This window comes from Geotrypetes seraphini, chromosome 10 (assembly GCF_902459505.1).
Source record: "Geotrypetes seraphini chromosome 10, aGeoSer1.1, whole genome shotgun sequence".
NCBI classification, from domain to species: Eukaryota; Metazoa; Chordata; class Amphibia; order Gymnophiona; family Dermophiidae; genus Geotrypetes; species Geotrypetes seraphini.
In genome coordinates this window covers 1,870,748-1,893,925 of record NC_047093.1, presented here as the reverse complement: position 1 = coordinate 1,893,925, position 23,178 = coordinate 1,870,748, and the positions used below count along the sequence as shown (strand labels likewise).

Genomic DNA, 23,178 nt, shown 5'->3' with positions numbered 1-23,178 from the left:
CTAATGGAAACTCCAATCAAACGCCAATTGGATACGATCCTGAACGAGGAGAATCTACGGGATCCCCGTCAACATGGATTTACTAAGGGGAGATCCTGCCAATCCAACCTGATCAGCTTCTTTGACTGGGTGACAAGGAAGCTGGATGTTGGGGAGTCCCTGGACATCGTATACCTGGACTTCAGTAAAGCATTCGATAGCGTACCACACCGCAGGTTGCTGAGCAAGATGAGTTCTATAGGATTGGGCGACACATTGATGAAATGGGTTGGGAACTGGCTTGGAGGTAGGCTTCAGAGGGTAGTGGTGAACGGCACCCCTTCCGAAATGACGGAGGTAATCAGTGGAGTGCCGCAGGGCTCAGTCCTGGGCCCAACATCTTTATAAGAGACTTGGCAGAAGGGCTGCGAGGTAAAATAACATTATTCACCGATGACGCCAAACTAAGCAATGTAGTGGGCAAAAGCACAACAGACATAAATTCAATGTCCGACAACATGATGCACGACCTACTCCTACTGGAGCGCTGGTCTAGGTCCTGGCAACTCAGCTTCAATGCCAAAAAATGCAAAGTCATGCACCTGGGCAGCCATAATCCATGCAAGACTTACACCCTTAATGGCGAGATCCTAACAAGAACTGAAGCAGAACGAGACTTAGGGGTGATCGTCAGTGAGGACATGAAGACTGCCAATCAAGTGGAACAAGCTTCATCCAAGGCAAGGCAAATCATAGGTTGCATACGCAGGAGTTTCTTCAGCCATAAGCCTGAAGTCACTATGCCATTGTATAGATCCATGGTGAGGCCCCACCTGGAATACTGTGTGCAATTCTGGAGGCCGCATTACCGTAAGGATGTGCTGAGACTGGAGTCAGTCCAGAGAATGGCCACCCGGATGGTCTCGGGACTCAAGGATTTCCCATACGAGGAACGGCTGGATAAGTTGCAGCTGTACTCACTCGAGGATCGCAGAGAGAGGGGTGACATGATCGAGACATTCAAGTATCTTACTGGCCACATCGAGGTGGAAGAAGATATCTTCTTTTTCAAGGATCCCGCGGCAACAAGGGGGCATCCGTGGAAAATCAGGGGCGGGAAACTGCACGGGGACATCAGGAAATTCTTTTTCACTGAAAGGGTGGTTGATCGCTGGAATAGTCTTCCACTTCAGGTTATTGAGGCCAGCAGCGTGCCTGATTTTAAGGCCAAATGGGATAGACACGTGGGATCTATTCACAGAGAAAGGTAGGGGAGGGTCATTGGGGTGGGCAGACTAGATGGGCTGTGGCCCTTATCTGCCGTCTATTTCTATGTTTCTACTTCAGTGGCAACTCCAGTACAGTTTACAGTCTATTTGGAAATTGATATACTCACCTGGATCGGTAGCATGGAATGTTGCTACTCGGTGATTCCAGAATCTTGTTATTCTTTGAGATTCTGTATGGAATGTTGCTACTCCTTGGGTTTTGGCCAGGTACTAGTGACCTGGATTGGCCACCATGAGAACGGGCTACTGGGCTTGATGGACCATTGGTCTAACTCAGTAAGGCTATTCTTATGTTAACAGAAAAGAAATACAAAATCATAGCAGCTCTGTCCACCTTGTGGGGCAGACTAGATGGACCATGTGAGTCTTTCTTTCATCATTTGTTGTGATACTATACAAAACAAGTTGCAAAGTGTACACTTAAGCATGACAATAGCGCTTTCTCCTTTTCTTCATTTACAAATTCATGCATGTCTGGGGCCTTCAGTTGAAACCGTTGTGGTTGGAAGAGAGTGGTTCTTCAAAGATCACCAGGATTGCATTATCACAGGTGGTTGCCCAGCATTCTAAACTTCCAGAAGCTTTTGGCAGTCCTGACCATGTGCATGTGTGCTTTCCCGGCTGTCTATCACATGGGACCAGCAATTGTTATCTTTTCACAGGCTGAGAACTCTGGTGGGGGTCTCTTTCCTTGTTTTTCTAATGTATGTTTATTAACTTTTCACATAAAACCACCCAAAAAACAAGAGATTCACAATACAGCAAACAATATTGCTAATTACCAAATATTTGCACATGAAATCACAGTGTGAATCCACAACCCCCCCCCCCCCACCTATCCCCTCAGGAAATACATTAAAGTCCAGTATATAAACAGAGGATCTCAAGCATTACAGAAGGCAAAAAAAAAGGGAAGGGGAACCACCCCATCTATAAAGCTACTCCCAACAATGATCCCCTACATGATAGATCTGATATAATTTAACTGGGGTGTAGTACCAACAGTAATATAACTTATAGCCATTCTCAGTGAAAGCCTAGGACATGGAAGTGGCAAACAAAAATTTATACAGGTAATGCCAAGATGAAGGAGGAAGGGTCACCCCCCAAATCCCCCTCCCATTGAGTTTTGAAGGGATCAGCAGGAGAAATGTGAGCCAATAACGCTTGATATAATTGAGAAATACCCCCTCCCACATCCAGTACCCAACAGAAGACCCCGTTCCAATTTCGTAACACTCAAAGATCCCAAAAAGCATGTTTTATATAGGAATGCAATTGAGTATAATAGAAGGAATCAACAGCTAACATTGCATTATATTACATTACATTAGGGATTTCTATTCCGCCATTACCTTGTGGTTCAAGGCGGATTACAAAAGAATTATCAAGGATGTATTACAAAAAGATCTTACCAAAAAGATATCTGGTCATTTTCAAAGATAGTAAGAAATGAGTATGGCTAGATGTTTGGGTAGGTGGGTTTAGTGAGAGGCGGTATTTGAAACTTCCGGAGTTATTCCAGGAATTTCTTGAAGAATATGGTCTTTATTTCTTTTCTAAAAGTTTTGTAGTCTAGGGATGCCGTCAGTAGATTGGCAATTTGGTTGTCTAGTTTGGCTGCTTGAGTGGCTAGGAGGCCATCATATAGTTTTTTCCGTTTGACCTCCTTAATTGGGGGGGGGGGTATGAGAATGGGGTGTGAGTTTTCCTATGTCTGGTTGAGGTGGTGTGAATGAGGCAGTTGTTCAGGTAGTTTGGGCTGTCTCTGTATAAAGTCTTAAATATTAGACAGTAGAATTTAAATTGTATTCTTGCTGGGATTGGAAGCCAATGCGATTTGAGATATGCTTCTGTAATGTGGTCATGTTTCTTCAATGAGTAAATGAGTCTCAGTGCTGTGTTTTGAATTGTTTGTAGTTTTGTTATTGTTACAGGGGAGATAGAGGATATTACAGTAGTCTAGTAGGCCTAGTATTAGGGACTGTACTATGAGCTGGAATTGTGTTTTCTCAAAGAATTTCCTAACTTGTCTTAAGTTTCTCATGACTGAGAATGATTTTTGTATTGTTTTATTGATTTGCGGCTGCATGGTGCAGCATCTGTCGATTGTAATTCCTAGTAATTTTAGAGTGGGCTGTACGGGGTAGTTGATAACAACCCAAACTCTTCCTGCAAATGATCAAAAGAACACATATGGGTCTCCGACCACACTTGCTCCAAGGTATGAAGACCCAAATGAGTCCACTGCGTGCGAAAAGGTTTCTCACCACCCGGGAAAAACCCTGGTGTCAAACATAGACTGTATTTTCGGCAGACGCCTCTATCAGGGAACATTTGGCACCGCACCTGGTGCCAAACCTGCAAAGTATTTTGCAAATAAGGATTAGAAATATGGGTATAATGCTGTAAAATGCCTAATGATGCCCATGGCAATTTCCATAATGAAATGGTAGGCAAACATTTCTGAACAATCTGAATTCAGGGTCGGTCCAAATACGAACACCAGGCCACAATTTCCTGCAAACGAGCTGCCTGGTAGTAGCCCAAAAAGTGTGGCACTCCTATCCCACCGGCTAACAGAGAATGTTTTTTCTTTTCGCAGTTCTCTCCGGTAAAGGTATTTTCCTTTGCAACATTTTCAGCCTTTTAGTTTTTTCTTGGTGTCGGTAGCACAAGACCAATTTCCCCTTTTCCTTTTGTTCTTGGCCCTTTTAATGCTTAGTTCTGTTGCAGATATACTTGAGCTGTTGATTCCCATATCCTGTGAAACTGTAGGAGGATATCACTTTAAGAACTTGAAACTCCTCCCCTTCTGCAGTGGAGAACTGCACCCTCCTCAGTTATTCTATTGCTCTGCTCTACTTCTCTTCATTATTTTGGGGTATTTTTCTATCTGATTTTTTTTTTTTACAATTCTTTGTGGCTTTAGTGCGGGTCTAGGATGATTCGGCACAGCCAGTTCAGTGCAGACAGTTCAGCATGGCTTTTTCATCTAGCCCGGTTCAGCATGGCTGTTTCCCATGGTGCTTCTTTCCTTTCTCTTCACCCACCCGCAGTCATCTTCTCCTGCCTCCGCATTATCTGGTGACTTCAAGGTTTGAAAGGTATCATCACAGATCAATCAGCTGCATCATAAGGTTTCCTTTTATATTGGACCAAAAGGTTGTCCAGAGGGAAGACTTCCAGCGTAAAAGATTGACTTTGAGAGGACATCTTAATATTAAGAGATGAAACAGCCCGCATTGAAAGGGCTGTGATGAAACTGAACTGTCCCATGCTGAAACATCTAAGCTGAATCATCCTATTCCGTGCTTGGGTATACTCTGTTGGGGGAGGACTGCTGCTCCCAGGCCAATCTCAAAGTCCTTGTAGAGCCAGCCTGCTTTGGGTCTCATCAGGAGCTTGTGGTTCATCCCCCTGGGACCAGCTTGCCTGCAGGCTGTGTGGCCCCTGAGTAAGAACCTCTGGGAATCAGGGAGCCGGCTGCATAATTTCTGCCCCTTTCACTGCTTGCAGAATCTTGGGGTTGGGATGCATTAGTCATAATCCTTTCCCTGCAGCCAGGCTGATTCAGACAAACAGGCACAGTGAGGACTTCCATTATTCTCTGTGGTGAACATTTTTTTGAGGGGAGAGGTTTTATAGTTTTCAGTTTTACAGGTTTCTGGGGTTAGAACTCGGGTTCCTCTCCAAAATCCTAAAATCGCTATATTTTAGTCTGCTATTGAGAAAGACATGGGGCAAGCCATGGAATGTTTCTACTCTGGGTTTTGGCCAGGCACTAGTGACCTGGATTGGCCCCTGTGAGAACGGGCCTTTGTGCGACCCAGTAAGGCTATTCTTATGTTTTTACTAATTGAATTCTCATGGAAAATCCTATAATTTAAGGGAAGGTTTTTCAGACCTATGAGAGATAATGTACTGTAAAGATGTTCTTGCTAGACAGTTTCCTGAGTTCTTTTCTACTATTGATTTTCAACCATGCTAGTTTTTTGCATATTGAGTGAGCCTCATGTTTCCTTGTTGCAAATGCATTTGAGGTACCAGTGGAGTGTTCCTAGTAGGAAGCCTAGAGACTGCTGCACTAGATTTAGAAGAAGGTCTGGCAGGGAAGGAGAGAGGAAGAGCCACGATTCGAAATCTCACATCTTCAAAGAAACCTTAAAAGCACATTGTCTTATAAATATTTATAGATTGGTTTTTAATATGTGAAAAAAATCTGGCAGCTGGTGTGTTTCAGGAATGCTGTGATCTCTCCTTTTTCATCTTTCCCTTTGGCCCCTTGGGTGCACTCCTATGCCAGCAGGAAGAATCACTTTCTTAACCAGAAGCAGATGGTTGATCAGTGTTGATGATGACATTCTATGAAGCAAGACAAATGTTCTGTGCTCTGAATTTTGCGGAATGTTTTTAGGCTTTTATTTCCTATCGCCATCCTACCATATTTTCCTTTCCTGCTGCCAGGAAAAAATTTGTTTGCATGAGAAATCGGTCATGGTTTCTGGGTGGACATTTCTTTACAAAGATCTTTCTCTTCAGAACGGAGAGAGTGACTGGAGCAGTATCCCCTGAATATTCATTAACAGAACTAAAGGTTCCTTTGCTCTTCTCACTCTTCACTGTGCATTGCTCACAGGCTCTATCGTGAACTTTCTTTGATCCTTGGGCCATTTCCCTTCAAGGCTTTTGAAGTGAATGCCCAGAGCCTGATTGACAGGGCACCAGGGAAACGAACAGAAGAGGCAGGTCTTTGAACTAAGATATTTGAGCTCTCAAGATGCTGGGCTTTTAGTTATCTTCTTCAGAATGTTAATTATTCACCAAGATAATTGGGTGGGAGGGAAGCAAGAGAGGGATGTTATTAAAAAAAAGAAAAATTCCAGCACTAAAAGCTACTAAAACCTAATTTTCTTACTTGGAATTAGCATGAAAGAAATGCAGTGTTTAAAAGGGACTTGTGTGTATTTATAGGGAAGGGGGCTCTGTTCAGCTGTCCATTTCCCCAACTAGTGGGATCTCTTGAGATTAATTCAGTGGAAACTTCAAAGGCTGGAGAGTGTTTTCTCTGAGCTTTCTGGACTGTCTGCTCCTTTAATGACTTGGTTGTAGTCTGCTGAGATGGCATGCAACCTTACGCAATGCCGAGCGCAGATGCTGAGAAGCCTCACAAAATATTTCCTGCTGCTTCCTTTTGGCGGGTAGGTTCCAATCCATGTTTACACGTTTCTGGAGACTGGCTGTCGCCTGGTCTGTGTATTTACATGTTCCCAGAGGCTGCTGCCTGATCTGTATGTGGTTACGTGTAGCTTTCATCATTGTAACCTCCAGTATTTATTATCTCTATAAACTTTTCAGAATGGATGCCCAAAATTTAACAGCACACTCAAAATGTGGTTTTGGCATGCTTTATAACAGTGTCTCTCAAACTGTGTGCCATGGCACAGTGGTGTGCCTCAAAGAGATTCCGGATGTGCCATGTGATATTCCAGAATTTATTTTTAAAAATTCCCTTCATAAGTATACACTAGAATAGATGACATGTAAGTCACATATGCAAGAGTTTGTCAATGTTATGAGCGTCTGTGTGTGTTATCCAGACAAGCATCATTCTTGTCCTTGAAAACTAACGGCAAGTCATTTTATTTTGATTTTTTATGGAATAGTTATCCAACTTGAGCAACAAAGCAATCAAGGCTTTGTTACTGTTTGGATCTTCTTATCTTTGCAAACTTGGATTTTCAGCTCTGACAGAAATTAAATTAAAAGAAAGAGAATGACTGCAGAAGGTGGATGATTAAATGCGTGTTTACTTGTCGATTATCGAGTTAATTTGCACTCAAAAACAAGCACATCCATTGCATCGATTAGCAATTCTTTTCTATCTACTTTAGTTTCCCCTGTTGTTACAATTACCCATACATAGCTTAAAGAACTTAAATAAATAACTTGCAAATGTAATTTTTTATTGGTTTTGCAATTTTATAATTTCAATTATGTGCTAGAGCTAAAAAGGTTTGAGAGCCATTGCTTTATAAACTGAAGGATATCACCATGATGCCACTGTTTTATATAGGGTTTGCATTAATTCCCAGTCTGTTCTAAGTGTTGCTATGGATTTACAATAGAGTTGCAACAGTAGTTTTTCTGGCATCATTGGATCAGCTGTGAATGTAGAGCTAAAGTTAGGGCTTCAGTGACATTCCTCTCTTTCTCTTACTGCTCCAGGCTAATCTCTTCCCTGCAGCTGTTGTCCATTTTGGGTCAGAGGTCAGGAGAGGTGAGCGACTTCAGTAACTTCCTTCCCTTTCTTTTTTGGATTATTTGTTCAATTTCCTCACTCATTAATCTACATTCTATACCTTTGTTGTGTTTTTCCTGTTCAAAGGAAATGTTGAAAGGTGTTTTATATAAATGATATAGGAAAAAGAACAGGACATTCTTGTTCTCGGTGACTGGCTGAATGGCTTTTGAGGGGGCAGAGGGCTAATGGTGGTGAGATGCTGGGCTGTTTATAAGATGGAACATAATTCTAGTTTTCTGTTTGCATTTTTCTTGTGTTCTGAATGATTTTTTTTAATGTCTAATTTGTAAACTACTTTGGGTGTTCTATAAGGTTCATAGAGGCAGTCTATAATTTGTTTTATATAATTTCAAATACAGATAATTATCTCAGAAAGAACTTTCAAGATTCTGCAGTCTCCCCTACCCAAGCAGACATCTTGGTAGCCAGGTGAGCCCTTTACTATCAGGATTGGGATGAAATATATTAGTGATATCTATCTTTAAGTTATTAAATTTGTCTCACCAAGTGGAGTCAGTGGAACTAAAAGCTAAGAAAGTTAATAAACTATAGGGGTCAGGTGCAGGGGAGCTCTCTTAAGTATCTAACTTAAATTGCCTAGATTTGGTTTGTTGATTTCAAGGAGCACAGAAAGAGCGGTTACTGTTTACCTACACACCACTCCCTTCTCTTGGAAGGGAAAAAAAAATGTAAAAAACCAAAACTGTGTCCTTCCTTTCGTCTACTTGGGAACACTGTGCCTCGTGGATGCAGTGGTGTCAGGGCTATGAGGATGCATCACTCTTCACTTTGCTCTGCTGAATGATTCCTTCCTGATAAGTCTGGAGTGCTTGTCCCAAAGAGAAATGGTAAGATGGGCAATTCTGCCATCACTCATATGGGACCACAGGGAGGCCCGCAAAAGGCTATATTTGTTTGCATTTTGTATTACTAGAAAAATAATAATAATAATAACAGTATATAAATCAATCAAATCCAAAAAAATGTTATTAGTAAAGTGGTAGAAATGCCCACTGAAAAACCATTTAATTAAAGTGCGAAAAAGCCTCAACTTTTATTTCATATGCAGACGGCAACCCACTGAGTTTTTTAGCCGTTCTTATTATGTATCATGGGCAAAAAACTACACTATTGCTCAAAATGTAATCTTTCAAAACGGGAACATATCCCACCACTGTGCACAGGGAACAGGTAAAAGAACCTAGGAAAAGTTACACTTATCTTCACAGCTGTTATCAGAACCAGGATCGCGATCTGAAACTCAGTGGGTTGCCGTCTGCATATGAAATAAAAGTTGAGGCTTTTTCTCCACTTTAATGAAATGGTTTTTCAGTGGGCATTTCCACCACTTGACTAATAACATTTTTTTGGATTTGATTGATTTGCATTTTGTATCCCATCTTCTCAAACGTTATCACCTTTGTGAGGTGAGAGTGCAGTAGCATCTGGAAAACTCTGGTTGTCTGTGTCTAGCTAAGTGACATTGGTGTACACAGCCGTACAGATCTTTCAAATCCTGCCTGCAGGTTAGTAGTGCCATCTAGTGGTTGATTTAAAGGGTTTCTTGAAAGCTTGTACTGTCAGCTTATCCCAGGAAAAACAGGCAGCATATTCTCAGATGGGTAACATCATCCATGGAGCCCAGTATGGACAGTGAAAAGTGTACTGTCACTTTAATAGTAATAATAATAAATAGTTTATATACCGTAGGACCGTGAAGTTCTATGTAGTTTACAATGATAAATGTTACAAATTGAGTAGAACTGGCAGGTTAAAACTAGTGAATAGCGGCTCTAGAGATCAGTTATTGTGGGAAAGATTGTACAAATCAACTGCCTAAGTACTTCAGGAACAGATATGTTTTTAGGTGTCTCCTGAATTCCCCATAAGTATTAGCAAGCATAAGTAATTGTTCCAGGCCTTTACCCCATAATGCTGCTTGATATGAGAGAAGATGTTGATGATGACTTTTGAATTTACATCCTCTAGCTGGTGGAGATACAACCAAGTCATCAACCGAGTCATCAACCAAGAGGAGCTTGACTTGGTTAACAATAATGTAATACATAATACATAAAATTGACAAAGAAAAGTAAACTGAAATAATTAATTTCCAAAATGTTTGGCAACAAAGCTTTGCAATTGCCCACACCGTGCATGTGCGAGTGCCTTCCTGCCCGCCACCAGCTCACAAGGTTATCAATTTTTTGTTTTCCGCAGAGTGAAGATGTATCTGGACTTCGTCCAGTCAAGTTTACCTTTCTGCTAAGGTTTTTTTCTTTACTCTTGCATTACATTTGTGATTTTTATTCTGCCATTACCTTGCGGTTCGAGGCGGATTACAGAAGAGGATTTCTTGACATGTCCAGAGGTGTTAACAGAGTAGAGCGTCCTTCCAGAGTGTCCTTCCAGAGTGGGCAGGAGAGTGAGTAATGCCAGGCGAATCGCCCAAAGCTTCTGACAAGGAGTCCACTGCCCCTGAATGGAGCGGTCCCCGCAGTGAGCACACCAACCAGACAGGCTTGCATTTGCCATAAAACTTATCCTCTCTGAGATCCAAAGAAGCTTGTCCTGGCAGAGAGCCTCCCTCTGACCCACCAGCACAAACTGTTGTGTGCTGGTTCCATCCAGGGGAGCGGTATCTAAAGGGAATGATGTTGTGGACACCACTTAGAGAGGAGACACTCCTGTAGAGGGCACCTGTGTGCTCTGGCCTGGGGACTGCCTCCAAGGAGGCTGCCATGGACCCTAGCAACTGCAAATAATGCCAGGCCCTGGGGGCTGGAAGGTCCACGAGATTTCTGATCTGCTGATGAAGTTACTGGCTCAGTAAGTATGGCTCAGGAAGAAACACATGACCCTGCTGCATGTCGAAGAGAATGCCCAGCTACTCCAAGGTCTATGACAGCGTCAACTGACTCTTCTTGAAGTTGACGATCAAACCTAAGCCTTGTAGCAGAGATACCAGCATCTCCATTGCACATCCACACTCCTGTCGAGATGGAGCTCGGATCAACCAGTCCAAGTAAGGATTGACCTGGACATCCTGCCTGCAGAGAAAAGCCACTACAACTACCATCACCTTGGTGAAAGTGTGGGGAGCTGTTGTTAGCCCAAAGGGAAGAGCTGCAAACTTGAAATGCTGTTATAGAACATGGAAATGCAGAAACCTACAATGCTCTGGAAATATTGGAATATGGAGGTAAGCCTTCATGAGATCCAAGGACACTAGAAACTCTCCAAGAAAGACAGCAGCAGTGACTGTGTGGTACGGTTTCTATTCAGAAATAAGGAATCCACAGGAAAAGATTGACCGATTTGAGATCCAGAATTGGCTTCTAGTCCTCTGAGCTTTTTTTTGGCATGATGAAATATAAGGAGTATTTGCTGAAGCCCAGTTCATGTTCTGGAATGGGTTCTATAGCTTCGATGTCCAAGAGACGCTGCAGAGTAGTGCAGACCTTTGATTCCTTACCCGGCCGACCTGCCAATGAGTCCAGAAACAAATCCGGAGGAAGGCAAAGAAATTTATCTTGTGCCCCTCCCGAATGATGTCCAGCACCCATTGATCTGAGGATAAGCGAGTCCATTACTGATAAATAGCCACTGATATGAATAAACCCTGCCTGACTTTACTGAGGCTTTTTAGGAGCTGGAGCTGCCTGGGATCCAGATGCCTGAGAATGTCTGAAATTGGAATTGTTGTAAGGGGGGACAGTATCCCTGGGACTATCTTTGGGAGGATAAGCCTGAAGATCCCTGACAAAATTATTGGGAGGGACGAAAATTACTACAGTCACCTCTCGAAGTCCAATGAGACATGTTCACAGGGAGAGACTTAGGGTGGTGATCAGCAACACTGGCCATGAGGTCATCTTTTTCCAAAAAGAAGCAGATCCTTTAAAGGAAGTCTGCTTAAAATGGCCTCGGAGGCAGCGTCCCCGGCTCAATGACAGATCAAAAGAGTCCGGCATGCAGACACTGCATAAGCTGAGACCTTACTAAGAACTCGAATGAGATCATAAAGGGCGTCTGCCACATAATCCACATTGTCCATCACTAGCTAGGGACAGGCATCCACATCCGCAGAGAGCACACTGCGCAATCTCGTGTAACAGGCATTGACTGCAAAAGAGGCTGCAGCCACCACTCTGATACCTGAAGAAGCCACTTCAAAAATCTTTTTTTAATATAACATCCACTCTGCAATCCTGGGAGTCCTTTAGCACTACTCCCATCGCTAGGGAGGGCCATACATCGGGTAACCTGCGCCATAGCAGAATCCACCTTCGGTTGCTCAAAAAACTGCTATAAATCAGGTGCCAGGGGATAAAGCTTAGTCAGAGCTTTAGAGAGCCAGAAAGAGCTTTCTGGTGTGTTTCATTGTTTTGTAACGAGACCAAGAAGCTGAGTATGGGATGGAAAAAAGGAGAACAGCATATTAGAACAGTCCATGACCAAACAGAGATATGAAAGGTGGGTTTCCAATTTGAGCTCTTTCAGAACCTCAGCAATAAAATGGTGGACAGAGCCACGCTTAATGTCTGCAAATGGAGAGATCCTCACCCATATCTGGACTCTCAGGGTGACTGTTGACTAGTCCCAGCAAGGGTATCAGCTGGATCCAAAATAGAAGCAGTGTCAGGAAACACAAGAGGCACGGTATCCGCATGGCAACCAATACAATTTAACCCTGCCATATCCGGATAAGAGGGCTCCTGAAAAGGGAGCTCTGCTACTGGCCAACCAGTGGAGAAGAAACCAATGCACCTGCAGGCTGCGTCAAACAAAACGCTGGGTCCAAAGAATACGCTTTCCAGAGGAGCCAAATAAAGTCTGGTGAAAATTCACACCCCCTATCCATTGGAGAACCTTGCTAACGCACCTGTAGCATGGTAAAAGAGTTCCCAGTCTCATAACGCTGGTGTTTGGTGCCAGACTCCAGAAAAGCCTCTGGGCAGGATTTTTTTCCCTGAAATCATGGACCCAGTCTGGCTCCCCAGCCCTGGAGAACCCAAAGGAGGCAAAGTCCGAATTGGCTCCTGCCTCCTCCCCCAGAGTGATGTGGAATGCAGTACATGGTTGCTGATTCGGTGCTAATTTGGCGCAATCAATGCACACATTTGGAAGATTAGGGGCTGGGGAATCCATCCCAAATGATTTTTTATCAAATTGAGGGGGTTTGAGGCAGAACTAAAACTTTGAAAAACAGATCGATAAAAATCCAAGATGGCCACCGCCAGCGAATTTGCACCAAAAACAGCAAAAATAAAATCCCAAAATAAAAAAATAGCAGTTTGAGGAGGTGGGAGACCTGAGCCCTACCCTCAGAAACTCTCAAAAATGAGATTGAGAGTTTCACAGACTACCCCTGAAGTTCCCATTATATTAGAGATTTATATTCCGCCATTACCTTGCGGTTCAAGGCGGATTACAAAAAAATTATGGATGGTGGGTTACAATGAAAGATTATTTGTCATTTCTAGAGAGGTAAAGAGAACTCTAGTAGTTTTAGTGTGGCGGGAAGATGGAGGTAGGACGGTAAGTCTGATGTTTCAGGAATTTCTTGAAGAATATAGTTTTTATTTCTTTTCTGAACATCTTGTAGTCTGGGGTAGATATCAGTAGATTGGAGATCTGGTTATCTAGTTTTGCTGCTTGAGTGGCTAGGAGGCCATCATATAAAACAAATACTAGGAAGTTCTTTTTTACCCAACGTGTGGTGGACACCTGGAATGCGCTTCCAGAGGACGTGATTGGGCAGAGTATGGTACTGGGCTTCAAGAAAGGATTAGACAAATTCCTACTGGAAAAGAAGATAGAGGGGTATAGATAGAAGATTACTGCACAGGTCCTGGACCTGCTGGGCCACCGCGTGAGCGGACTGCTGGGCACGATGGACCTCGGGTCTGACCCAGCAGAGGCATTTCTTATGTTCTTATATAGTTTTTTCCGTTTTACTTCTTTGATTGGGGGGGGTGAATGGGGTGTGTGTTTTTCTATGTCTGATTGAGGTAGTTTGGATGAGGCGGTTATTCAGGTAGGTTGGGCTGTCTCCATTTAGGGTTTTGAATAACATACAGTAGAATTTAAATAGTATTCTTTCTTGTATTGGTAGCCAGTATGAGTCGATGTATGCTTCTGTAATATGGTCGTGTTTCCTCAATGAGTAGATGAGTCTCAAGGCTGTATTTTGGATTGTTTGTAATTGTTTGGTCATAGTGGCCGGGCAGGTAAGGTAGAGGATGTTGCAGTAATCTAGTAGGCCTAATGGAGGTGTACTCAGTCTCTGAAGTGACTGCCTTTCAGCTCTGTACACTGCAGCTGAATGGAGGAAAAGGATTTTCTGCCTCGAACAATTCCTAAATGACAAGACTTGAAGATCTCCAGACTGCCAGTCGGCCGGACACCGACTGTAACTTCCACCCCCACAGATCCTCAGGTGCACACTGAAGAGGCAGGAAATGCAGCCTACACCCTGAAACCCAGAGGTGTTTTACTCAGGACACATACAGCCTGTGCTTAAACCCCCCAAGGTCAGCGGGCAAGTGAGCTCCCAGGGGAATTGACCCCAAGTCCAGGAAGGGTGGCACACAGCAGGCTGGCTCCACAGATCCACCAAAGTTTCTCAGTGAAGCAGCAGTCCAGCTCCATGGGACTGCGTCCTTTCATCTGACAGAGGGCCACCACAAAGGAGTCTCAAGGCACTCACACCGCAAAGGGGTCTCAAGGCACTCAAGCCACCGAAAATGATGAATTTTAAGCAAAAAAATAAGAAAAAGATGCAGAGCAGAAGACTTCTGCATGAATTGCTTGCAGAAATTGAAACTACAAGGAGCTCCAACTCTAAGGTGGGAGGAGCATGTGCTCAGAAAAGTGCTAGAATTTCTGCAACTCCCAGATTGCGGGAAGGGATTAACATCTAGCATACCGAATCTGGAAGGGTTGTAACAGAATGTATGCATTATAAGCGATGTTGCTGAAGGGCTGTCGAGTAAGATTTGCCTCTTTGCGGACGATACCAAAATCTGCAATAGAGTAGACACCCTGAATGGTGTGAATAACATGAAGAAAGACCTAGCGAAGCTTGATGAATGGTCTGAAATTTGGAAGCTAAAATTTAATGCTAAGAAATGCAAGGTCATGCATTAGGGCTGCAAAAACCTGAAGGAACGATAGTGTCTATTGGGTGAAGAACTTATGTGCACGACAGAAGAGCGGGACTTAGGTGTGATTGTATATGATGATTTTAAGGTGGCCAAACAAGTTGAAAAGGTGACGGCGAAAGCTAGAGAGATGCTAGGGTGCAAAGGAAAAGGTATGGCCAGTAGGAAAAAGGAGGTATTGATGCCACTATATAAGACTCTGGAATAAGTTACTGCTTACACTGAAGTTTAGGCCCCTTTGTCGTATTCCAGAAAGCTCTGAAAACTTTTTTGTTTTCCAAACATTTTGGAAATTAAGTCTTTTTAGCTACATTCATCTTATGTTTAAGTATTATGTTTACTTTATTGTTAACTGAGTCGAGCTCCTTCTGGTGAAGACCTGGTCTATAAAGAACATAAGCAGTGCCTCTGCTGGGTCAGACCAGAGGTTCATCAAGCCCAGCAGTCCGCTCAGGCGGCAGCCCATCAGGTCCAGGACCTGTATAGTAATCCTCTATCTATACCCTTCTATACCCTTTTCTTTCAGGAAATGATCTAATCCCTTCTTGAACCCTTATACCATACTCTGTCCTATCACACTCTCCGGAAGCACATTCCAGGTGTCCAACCCCCTTTGGGTGAAGAAGAATTTCCTAGCATTGGTTCTGAATCCGTCCTGTCTTAATTTTTCCAAATGCCCTTTCGTTCTTGTAGTTTTTGAAAGTTTGAAGAATCTGTCCCTCTAAACTAAACTAAACTAAACCTTAAGTTTGTATACCGCATCATCTCCACAGAAGTAGAGCTCGGCCCTCTCCACTTTCTCTATGCCTTTCATGATCTTGTAAGTCTCTATCATGTCCCCTCTAAGTCTCCGCTTTTCCAGGGAAAAGAGCCCCAGTTTCTCTAATCTTTCATAATATGAAAGGTTTTCCATATCTTTTATCAGTCGTGTCGCTCTTTTCTGGACCCTCTCGAGTATCGCCATATCCTTCTTAAGGTACGGCGACCAATACTGGACGCAGTACTCCAGATGCGGGCGCACCATCGCCCGATACAATGGCAGGATAACTTTCTTCGTTCTGGTTGTAATACCTTTCTTAATAATACCTAGCATTCTATTCGCCTTCTTAGAGACCGCTGCGCACTGTGCCAACGGCTTCATTGTCTTGTCCACTATTACCCCTAAGTCCTTTTCTAGGGTACTTTCACCCATTACCAGCCCTCCCATCGTATAGCTGTACTTCGGGGTTTCTGTTTCCTACATGCAAGACTTTACATTTCTCTACATTAAACTTCATCTGCCATCTCATTGCCCACTCTCCTAGTTTGTTCAGGTCCCTTTGTAAATCTTCACAGTCCTCTTTAGTCCCAACTCCACTAAATAGATTTAGTTTAGTTTAAGTTTTAGTTTAGTTTAGACTCTGGTGAGATCTCATTTATAGTATTGTATACAATTCTGGTGACTGGACCTTCAAAAAGATATAAAAAGGATGGCGTCGGTCCAGAGGAAGTCTACTAAAATGGTGCATGGTCTTCGTCATAAGACGTATGGGTACAGACTTAAAGATCTCAATATGTATACTTTGGAGGAAAGGCAGGAGAAGGGAGATACGATAGAGACATTTAAATACCTACATGGTGTAAATGCGCATGAGTTGAGTCTCTTTCATTTGAAAGGAAGCTCTGGAATGAGAGGGCATAGGATGAAGTTAAGAAATGATAGGTTCAGGAGTAATCAAAGGAAATACTTTTTTATAGAAAGGTGGTAGATGTGTGGCATAGTCTCCTGGAAGAGATGGTGGAGACAAAGACTGTCTGAATTCAAGAAAGCCTGGGATAGGTACATGGGGAAAGCCACTGCTTGCCCTAGATCAGTAGCATGAATGTTGCTACTTCTTGGGTTTTGGCCAGGTACTAGTGACCTGGATTGGCCACCGTGAAAATGGACTACTGGGCTTAACGGACCATTGGTCTGACCCAGTAAGGCTATTCTTATGTTCTAATGGTTACTGCAGATGTTTCTATGCAAGAAAATAAGTCCGCCAGAGCCACCAAAGGTGAAAGAATGATGATGATTAAATATCACTCGAGTGTGAGGAACAATCTTGCGACTAAAAGATGAAAAAGAAGTTGAAGTTACAAGTTGGGTTTGTACCCAGGGCAGCAAACACTTAGAGAGGTCTAACAACTTCTGGAGTAACTTTCTGTCCATCAGCAGAAATGCATACCAGAACGTGTTTGTGCAATCTAGAAGAAAATCATCCTCCATTAACTGTGAGGAAAATAATGTGGAGGAGAATTGAAGCAACATGAGACCATTAGGAAACTCAAAGAGATCCATAGAAGGAAATTTCCCAAGGAGAGAGGATCTGGCAGTAGGTGGTGGAATGGAAAGTCCATTAATGTGGTAGAAAAAGTACTGAGCTTAAAGAAATCCAGCCTTGAGAAATAAGCATGGCAAGATTGTGTAGTCCCTTGACACGGTAGAAGAAATTACAGATATCATTGTGTGGTGATATAACACAGTACAATGAACGCAAAAAGTCCAAAAGAGAGAACCTGGAAGAGGAGGATAAGCTGGACTCTAGAAGAGGAATGTCAAAAATCTCACTGCATGCATGGAAAGCCCAGATTATGGAGGAGGCTCATAAGCATACAATGATGAAATTTTGCATGAGCAGTATGTAGAAGATATATAGTAGAACACATATTTATAATCAGATCATTACGAGAGCAAAATTCATTGCAGAGGTAAAAGCATGCAATGGGGGCATATGCATATTAGACAGCAGTTGATGTAGTAGGGTAAGTGCAATCTTGTGGAAGTATAGACAGTGCACAGCAGTTTTTTGCTTCCCAAGTCTGAAAGGGAATATAATAAGAATCGTTGATATGAACTGAGAGATTTCAGTACTAATCTTGGATGTTCCATTAACAGTATTATTGCTCTGGGAGCCAATGTGTTTGAGGAGATGAGACTCCTATTAGGTAAGCATCTCAAGAAAGAAAATGAAAGGAATTGGTGGTGCTACCACAACTGAACAGTTAGTAAACTAGTCAAAAGAGCATTATGAGATACAAAGTAAGTGAACTGCATTTGCACCTGAAGATATAGGCGAATGCCTGTAAGAGGTCTAGTGAGTACATATATAGACTAGATGGAAAGAGGTATAGCGCTTTCAGGGTCAGTATGCTATCCTGATTAGGATGTATAAGTGGCCTCCTCATGCTCTATAGCCACTCCCATTCCTCCAGATCCTTCAGCATAAAGAAATAGAATTCTTGGTTTCTACTTTCAAGTTCATTCTCCTGTTTGTTTATTTATTTTTTCCAGAGGAGTTGAAGGAAGAGAAACCAAATTGAAAAAGAAGCTCCAGAAGAGTAGTGTGGAGGACCTTGTGGAAATAAAACAGGAAGCCTTCTTGTATCACTTAGAGATTATATGATAGTGGACATGAGAGCCAGCATTGATGGCAAAGTGGAAGATCTAATCTAATTTAATCTAATCTTCAGTTTATATACTGGGTCATCTCCTGAAGGAGCTCGACTCTGTTCACAATTGATTAAGTTTGTTTGACTAGGACTAAGTTATACTTAGGTTTGTTTGACTAGGACTAAGCTATACTTAGGTTTGTTCGACTAGGACTAGCTTTGCTTAGGTTTATTCGACTAGGACTAAGCTTTCTCTATTGCTCACTTTAACATAATGGCACCTTTATACAAGCATTTGATCTGGGTTTTTATGTTTTATTGGATCTGTTACAAAAGCTGGTCAGCTGATGCATTATACACCATTCCTATCCCAGTCCTCACAAGGCCCCACCTTACCAACTCAGACCCTCTTAGAACAACAAACCGAGTTCTATATGATTATTCCGAATGGGGATCCCTTCCATATCCCGATTGTATCCCCTTCAAAAAAAACCTTGCAAACCTTATTGCAAAAAACAGCGATCACTGAGGAAGATCACCTACGCTCTAACCACTGACCCTTCTGATCATCAAATCCTTCAAGATTTCTAAATATACGATCTATCAGGAATAAGGCACAACTGGTCAAAGACTGGCTGGAGGAGACCAACCCTCACTTTGTCCTCCTAACGGAAACATGGCTGACTGCAGATAGCAACATTATTATTCGCGACTGTCTGCTCCCTGGGTTTAAAATTATATCTCAACCTAGAAGCAGGGGAAAAGGGGGAGGATTAGCTATTATCTTAAGAGAGTCCTTCGAGTCTTCTAACCTAGCTTCAAATTCCTCAGCGGACCTAGACATCCTTTCTTGTAAACTTTGGTCTAATCAGTTAGAAGACGGCTTAATAATTACCCTGTTTTACATTCCCCCTAAGAAATGGCCACAGCTAAGGACAATTTCTATGAATTCCTCCTTACAAACTCTATAACAGGCCCCTATAACCTACTGACTAGTGATCTGAATATTCACCTAGAGCAGACAGAGCAGGGTGACTCCAAAGATTTGCTATCCTTCATTTCCTCACTAGACTTCTTTGTGCCGGCCCCTGACAAGCTACCTGGTCGGATTCTTTATGGTCGGACCACCGATTATGCAATTTCCAAATTAGCTGGCTAGTAAGACACTCGCCAAACAACCCAAGAAGAAAAAAAGGAATAATAAAATGGTAGCTTGCAGAGGCTTGGTGAATCCAGTAGAATTCTGGTCACATTATGACATAACTTCTAGCCCAGTTTCAGACTCCTTCTCGGTGGATTCTTGAGTACTCATGAGTACATGAATACTCAGATTCTAAACAAAATGGCCCCCATTAAATCAAGAAAAGTGAGAAATAAGAATTTGGATGGTTGGTATGATGCCGAGCTAGGAAACGTGAAACGAGAGTTACGGAAACTTGAAAGAAGACTATGGTTGAAATCAGGAGATAGTGAAGGGAGATCGAATTGGAGACTAAAACTAAAAGAATACAAGAAACTAATAATAGAGAAACGCACTAATTTTTACGCCCAAAAAATAGGCTCACCAAACACCAATAATAAAAACCTCTTTGAATTAGTTAACAATCTTTACAATACTCAGGCCTTCTCCAGTTCCACCTTACATTCCCCACCAATTGCAAACGCTTTGGCCGAATTTTTTAAGAACAAAATAAATAACTTAATATCCATACTAACGGTTTCCACAACCAACCACTGGTCCTACCCAGTTGCTCAACACAAAGATGGACCTAGGGTAGACATGTCCTGGAATAACTTCACTACTCCTTCCTGACAACAATTCTGCAAAACTTACATGAAATATGCTGATTCCTATTGCAGATTAGACTGATACCCACCAAATATTATGAAAGTTGCTCCAGTCATCTTCAAAGCCAAGCTATACTACTGGCTTTCCTCTCTATTGCAGACCGGCACATTTCCCGAGGATCTAGGCCAGATTTTGATCACACCAATTCTAAAAAATCCTAAAAAATCTGCTAAGCAGATATCTAATTACAGACCCATTGCGAGCACTCCCTTATTTGTAAAGCTGATAGAAGGTTTGGTCAATCAGGACTTAGTAATGTATTTAGACAAATTCAGCATACTACATGACAACCAATCAGGCTTTCGATCGGGGTTTAGTACCGAAACTGTCATTGCTTCATTACTAGATTTCCTCCATAGCCTTTTCAGTTAAGGCAAAAGTGCTCTAGTTCTGCAATTAGACTTAAGCAGTGCCTTCGATCTGGTCGATCATACCATTCTGATTGAGTGTTTGATGTCAATTGGTCTTTCAGGTAATGTATTAAAATGGTTTCAGGGCTTTTTGACTAAACGATCATATCAAGTCTACAGTGACAATAAACAATCCAATAGCTGGGTAAACTCTTGCAGAGTGCCGCAGGGCTCCCCCCCTTTCTCCAACATTAACATTTACCTCGCCTCATTGGGAACTTACTGCAAAACTTAAGTCAAATTCTACATCTATGCAGACGACATCATCCTCTTTACATCCCTGTCGTCTGAAACAAAGAATCACCTGTCATTCATTTAAAATTAGATCGGATTATGGATGACCGAATTCAAACTAAAACTCAACTCGGACAAAACCAAATGTTTCTTAGCAAGCCCAAATGACAAAATTAAAGACTCAACAATTTTTGTGAACGGTCAGGCCTTCCCTATTGAAGATTCCATAAAAATTCTGGGAGTGACCCTGGACCAACACCTTACCCTAAATGTACACACGGACTTTTTGGTTAGGAAATGCTTCTTGACCTTATGGAAACTCAGAACCATCAGAAAATATTTTGACGCAGTATCATTCAGCTTATTGGTTCAATCTTCCATTCTAAGCACACTTGACTACTGCAACATCATTTATTTGGGTACCTTAAAAAAAAACCTACAAAAACTCTGAATCATTCAAAATTCAGCAGTTCGACTGATTTTTGGGTTGAGAAAATGGAAACACATCAGTTCCTACTATCAAAAACTTCACTGGCTGCCCTTGGAAGCACGAATTTTGTTTAAATTTTTTTGCCTTTGCTATAAATCAATTTTTGGCCTGGCCCCTTTGTATCTGGTTTCTCAATTTAATCTGGACAGTTCCATTAAGACCGCATGCAGAGTTCATTTGTTCTCCTTGCCATCCGTTAAAGGACTGTCGCTACAAAAGATTCCTGGACAGAACTCTCGCCTTTCAGGCAGGTAAATGGAACGACTGGCTGGCTAACATCATCAACCAGTCCTCATCTTACCTCAATTTTAGAAAATCAATAAAAACGAATTTGTTTAACCAATTGTAACCTATGAATCTAGTATATCACTCCTCCCAACCTGTACCTTATTTCCAATGACTTTGCATTGTAACTTCTTCGACTTTGTATTGTACTACTTCGATGACTTAGAATTGTAACTCCTTCGCTGATTGTCCAGCGCCTCTTGTTGTAAACTGCCTCAAATTATCATGGCTTTGGAGGTATATAAAAATAATTTTTTTTTTATTATTATTACAATACTACTTTAACCTAAAGCAAAAAAAGAAATGAAATAGAAATTTTTTCCTACCTTTGTTGTCTGGTTTCTGCTTTTCTCATCTTCTCGTCATTCTATTCCTTCCATCCACTGTCTCTCTTCTCTCTGCCTCTTCCATATGGTATCTGCTCTGTTTGTATGCCTCTACCAGAAACTGTCCGCCTCTCCCTTCCATCTCTCCCTCTACCCCCATATTTTTCCCTCTGTTCCCCCATAGTCTGGCATCTCTGTCTTCTGCCCTTCCCCAGGTGGTTTTTAGCATCTCCTCCTTTCCTCCCCCCTCAGATCTGGTATCTGTCTCCCTAATCAAGCATGTGCCCTTTTTTCTTTATCCCCTCCTTCCATCCAGTACGTGCTCCCCTCTCTCCTCCCCACTTCCCTTCAGCGTCTTCTCCCCTCTCCTACCCACTCACATGCAATGTCTGCTCCTCCCTCCTCTCCTCCCCATTTCCCTTCAGCATCTATTCCTCTCTCTCCACTTCCCTTCAGTGCCCTTTGCAGCAGCCCCCTCCTGATCACTGCAGTCTGGCCATCTCCCTTCCCTCCCCTGGCAATTTTCATTGTTCTATCTCCAAGTGGCCTGAGCCTTTTCTCAAGTTGCATGCGGCTGATCTGAAACTTCTCCTTTGATGCAACTTCCTGTTTCCGGTTGCGACAGAGGAGAAGTTTCAGGCAGCTGCATGCAACTTGTGAAAATGACTGTGTTGCTCGGAGATACAACAATGAAAATTGCCAGCGAAGGGGAGGCAGGGAAGAAGATGCCCGGACTGCAGTGATCGGGAGAGAGGGGGCTGCTGGACCACACGATTGTGAGGGGTGATGTGATGCAACGTGTGCAAAATACTTAACTGCAGGGACAAGGCCATTCACCGCTCCACATACTCTACAAAATAATAACATACTAGACTAGAGAAACGGGTACGAGTGGAAAAAAGGGTAGACTACAATGGTTAAAGAAAAGTAAGATGTAAAGGTATAAACATAAGGAAGGGGTTAAAAACAAATAAGTCCAATATAAGAGGACTCATAAAAAATAAAGAAGTTTTTAAAATCCTTAAAAGGAAATTTATACTTGAAAAGGCATCTTTAAAAAGGAATGTATTAAGAAAAGATTTAAATTTCTCAAGATTAGTTATCTCTCTTAAAGCATTTGGTGCCGAATTCCAGAGTGTTGGGGCAACTACTAAAAAGATAGTGTTTCTTCTAGTGTTGATATGATTCAGGGTTGGAATTGCTAATAAATTTTGCTCCAAAGAATGAAGAAAACGAGATGTAGTGTGCGATATCAAAAATTTTTTAATAAAATCTGGCTGTCCAGTGTTTCTTGTTTTAAAAGTCAATAATAGAGTTTTATAAGTAACACGGTGATGGATGGGAAGCCAATGGGCTTTTATCAGAAGAGGAGTTACGTGGTCATATTTTTTGGTCTTGTAAATGACTTTTACTGCTGTATTCTGGATTATTTGTA

At 42.2% G+C, this 23,178-nt stretch overlaps 1 protein-coding gene across 4 annotated transcripts in view; it reads left to right on the top strand.

Moving 5' to 3' along the window:
- ASPSCR1 (ASPSCR1 tether for SLC2A4, UBX domain containing) overlaps window positions 1-23,178 on the top strand; it is a 170,234-nt gene that overhangs the window by 128,754 nt on the left and 18,302 nt on the right. For 2 of the 4 annotated variants that reach the window (XM_033960227.1, XM_033960226.1), the window contains exons 13-14: window positions 7,497-7,548; window positions 7,932-8,001. The exons of the other annotated variants lie outside the window; for them this stretch is intronic. In XM_033960227.1, coding sequence (XP_033816118.1) covers window positions 7,497-7,548; window positions 7,932-8,001 — 122 coding nt within the window. The remainder of the gene's footprint in view (window positions 1-7,496; window positions 7,549-7,931; window positions 8,002-23,178) is intronic. 4 annotated transcript variants of the gene reach the window in all.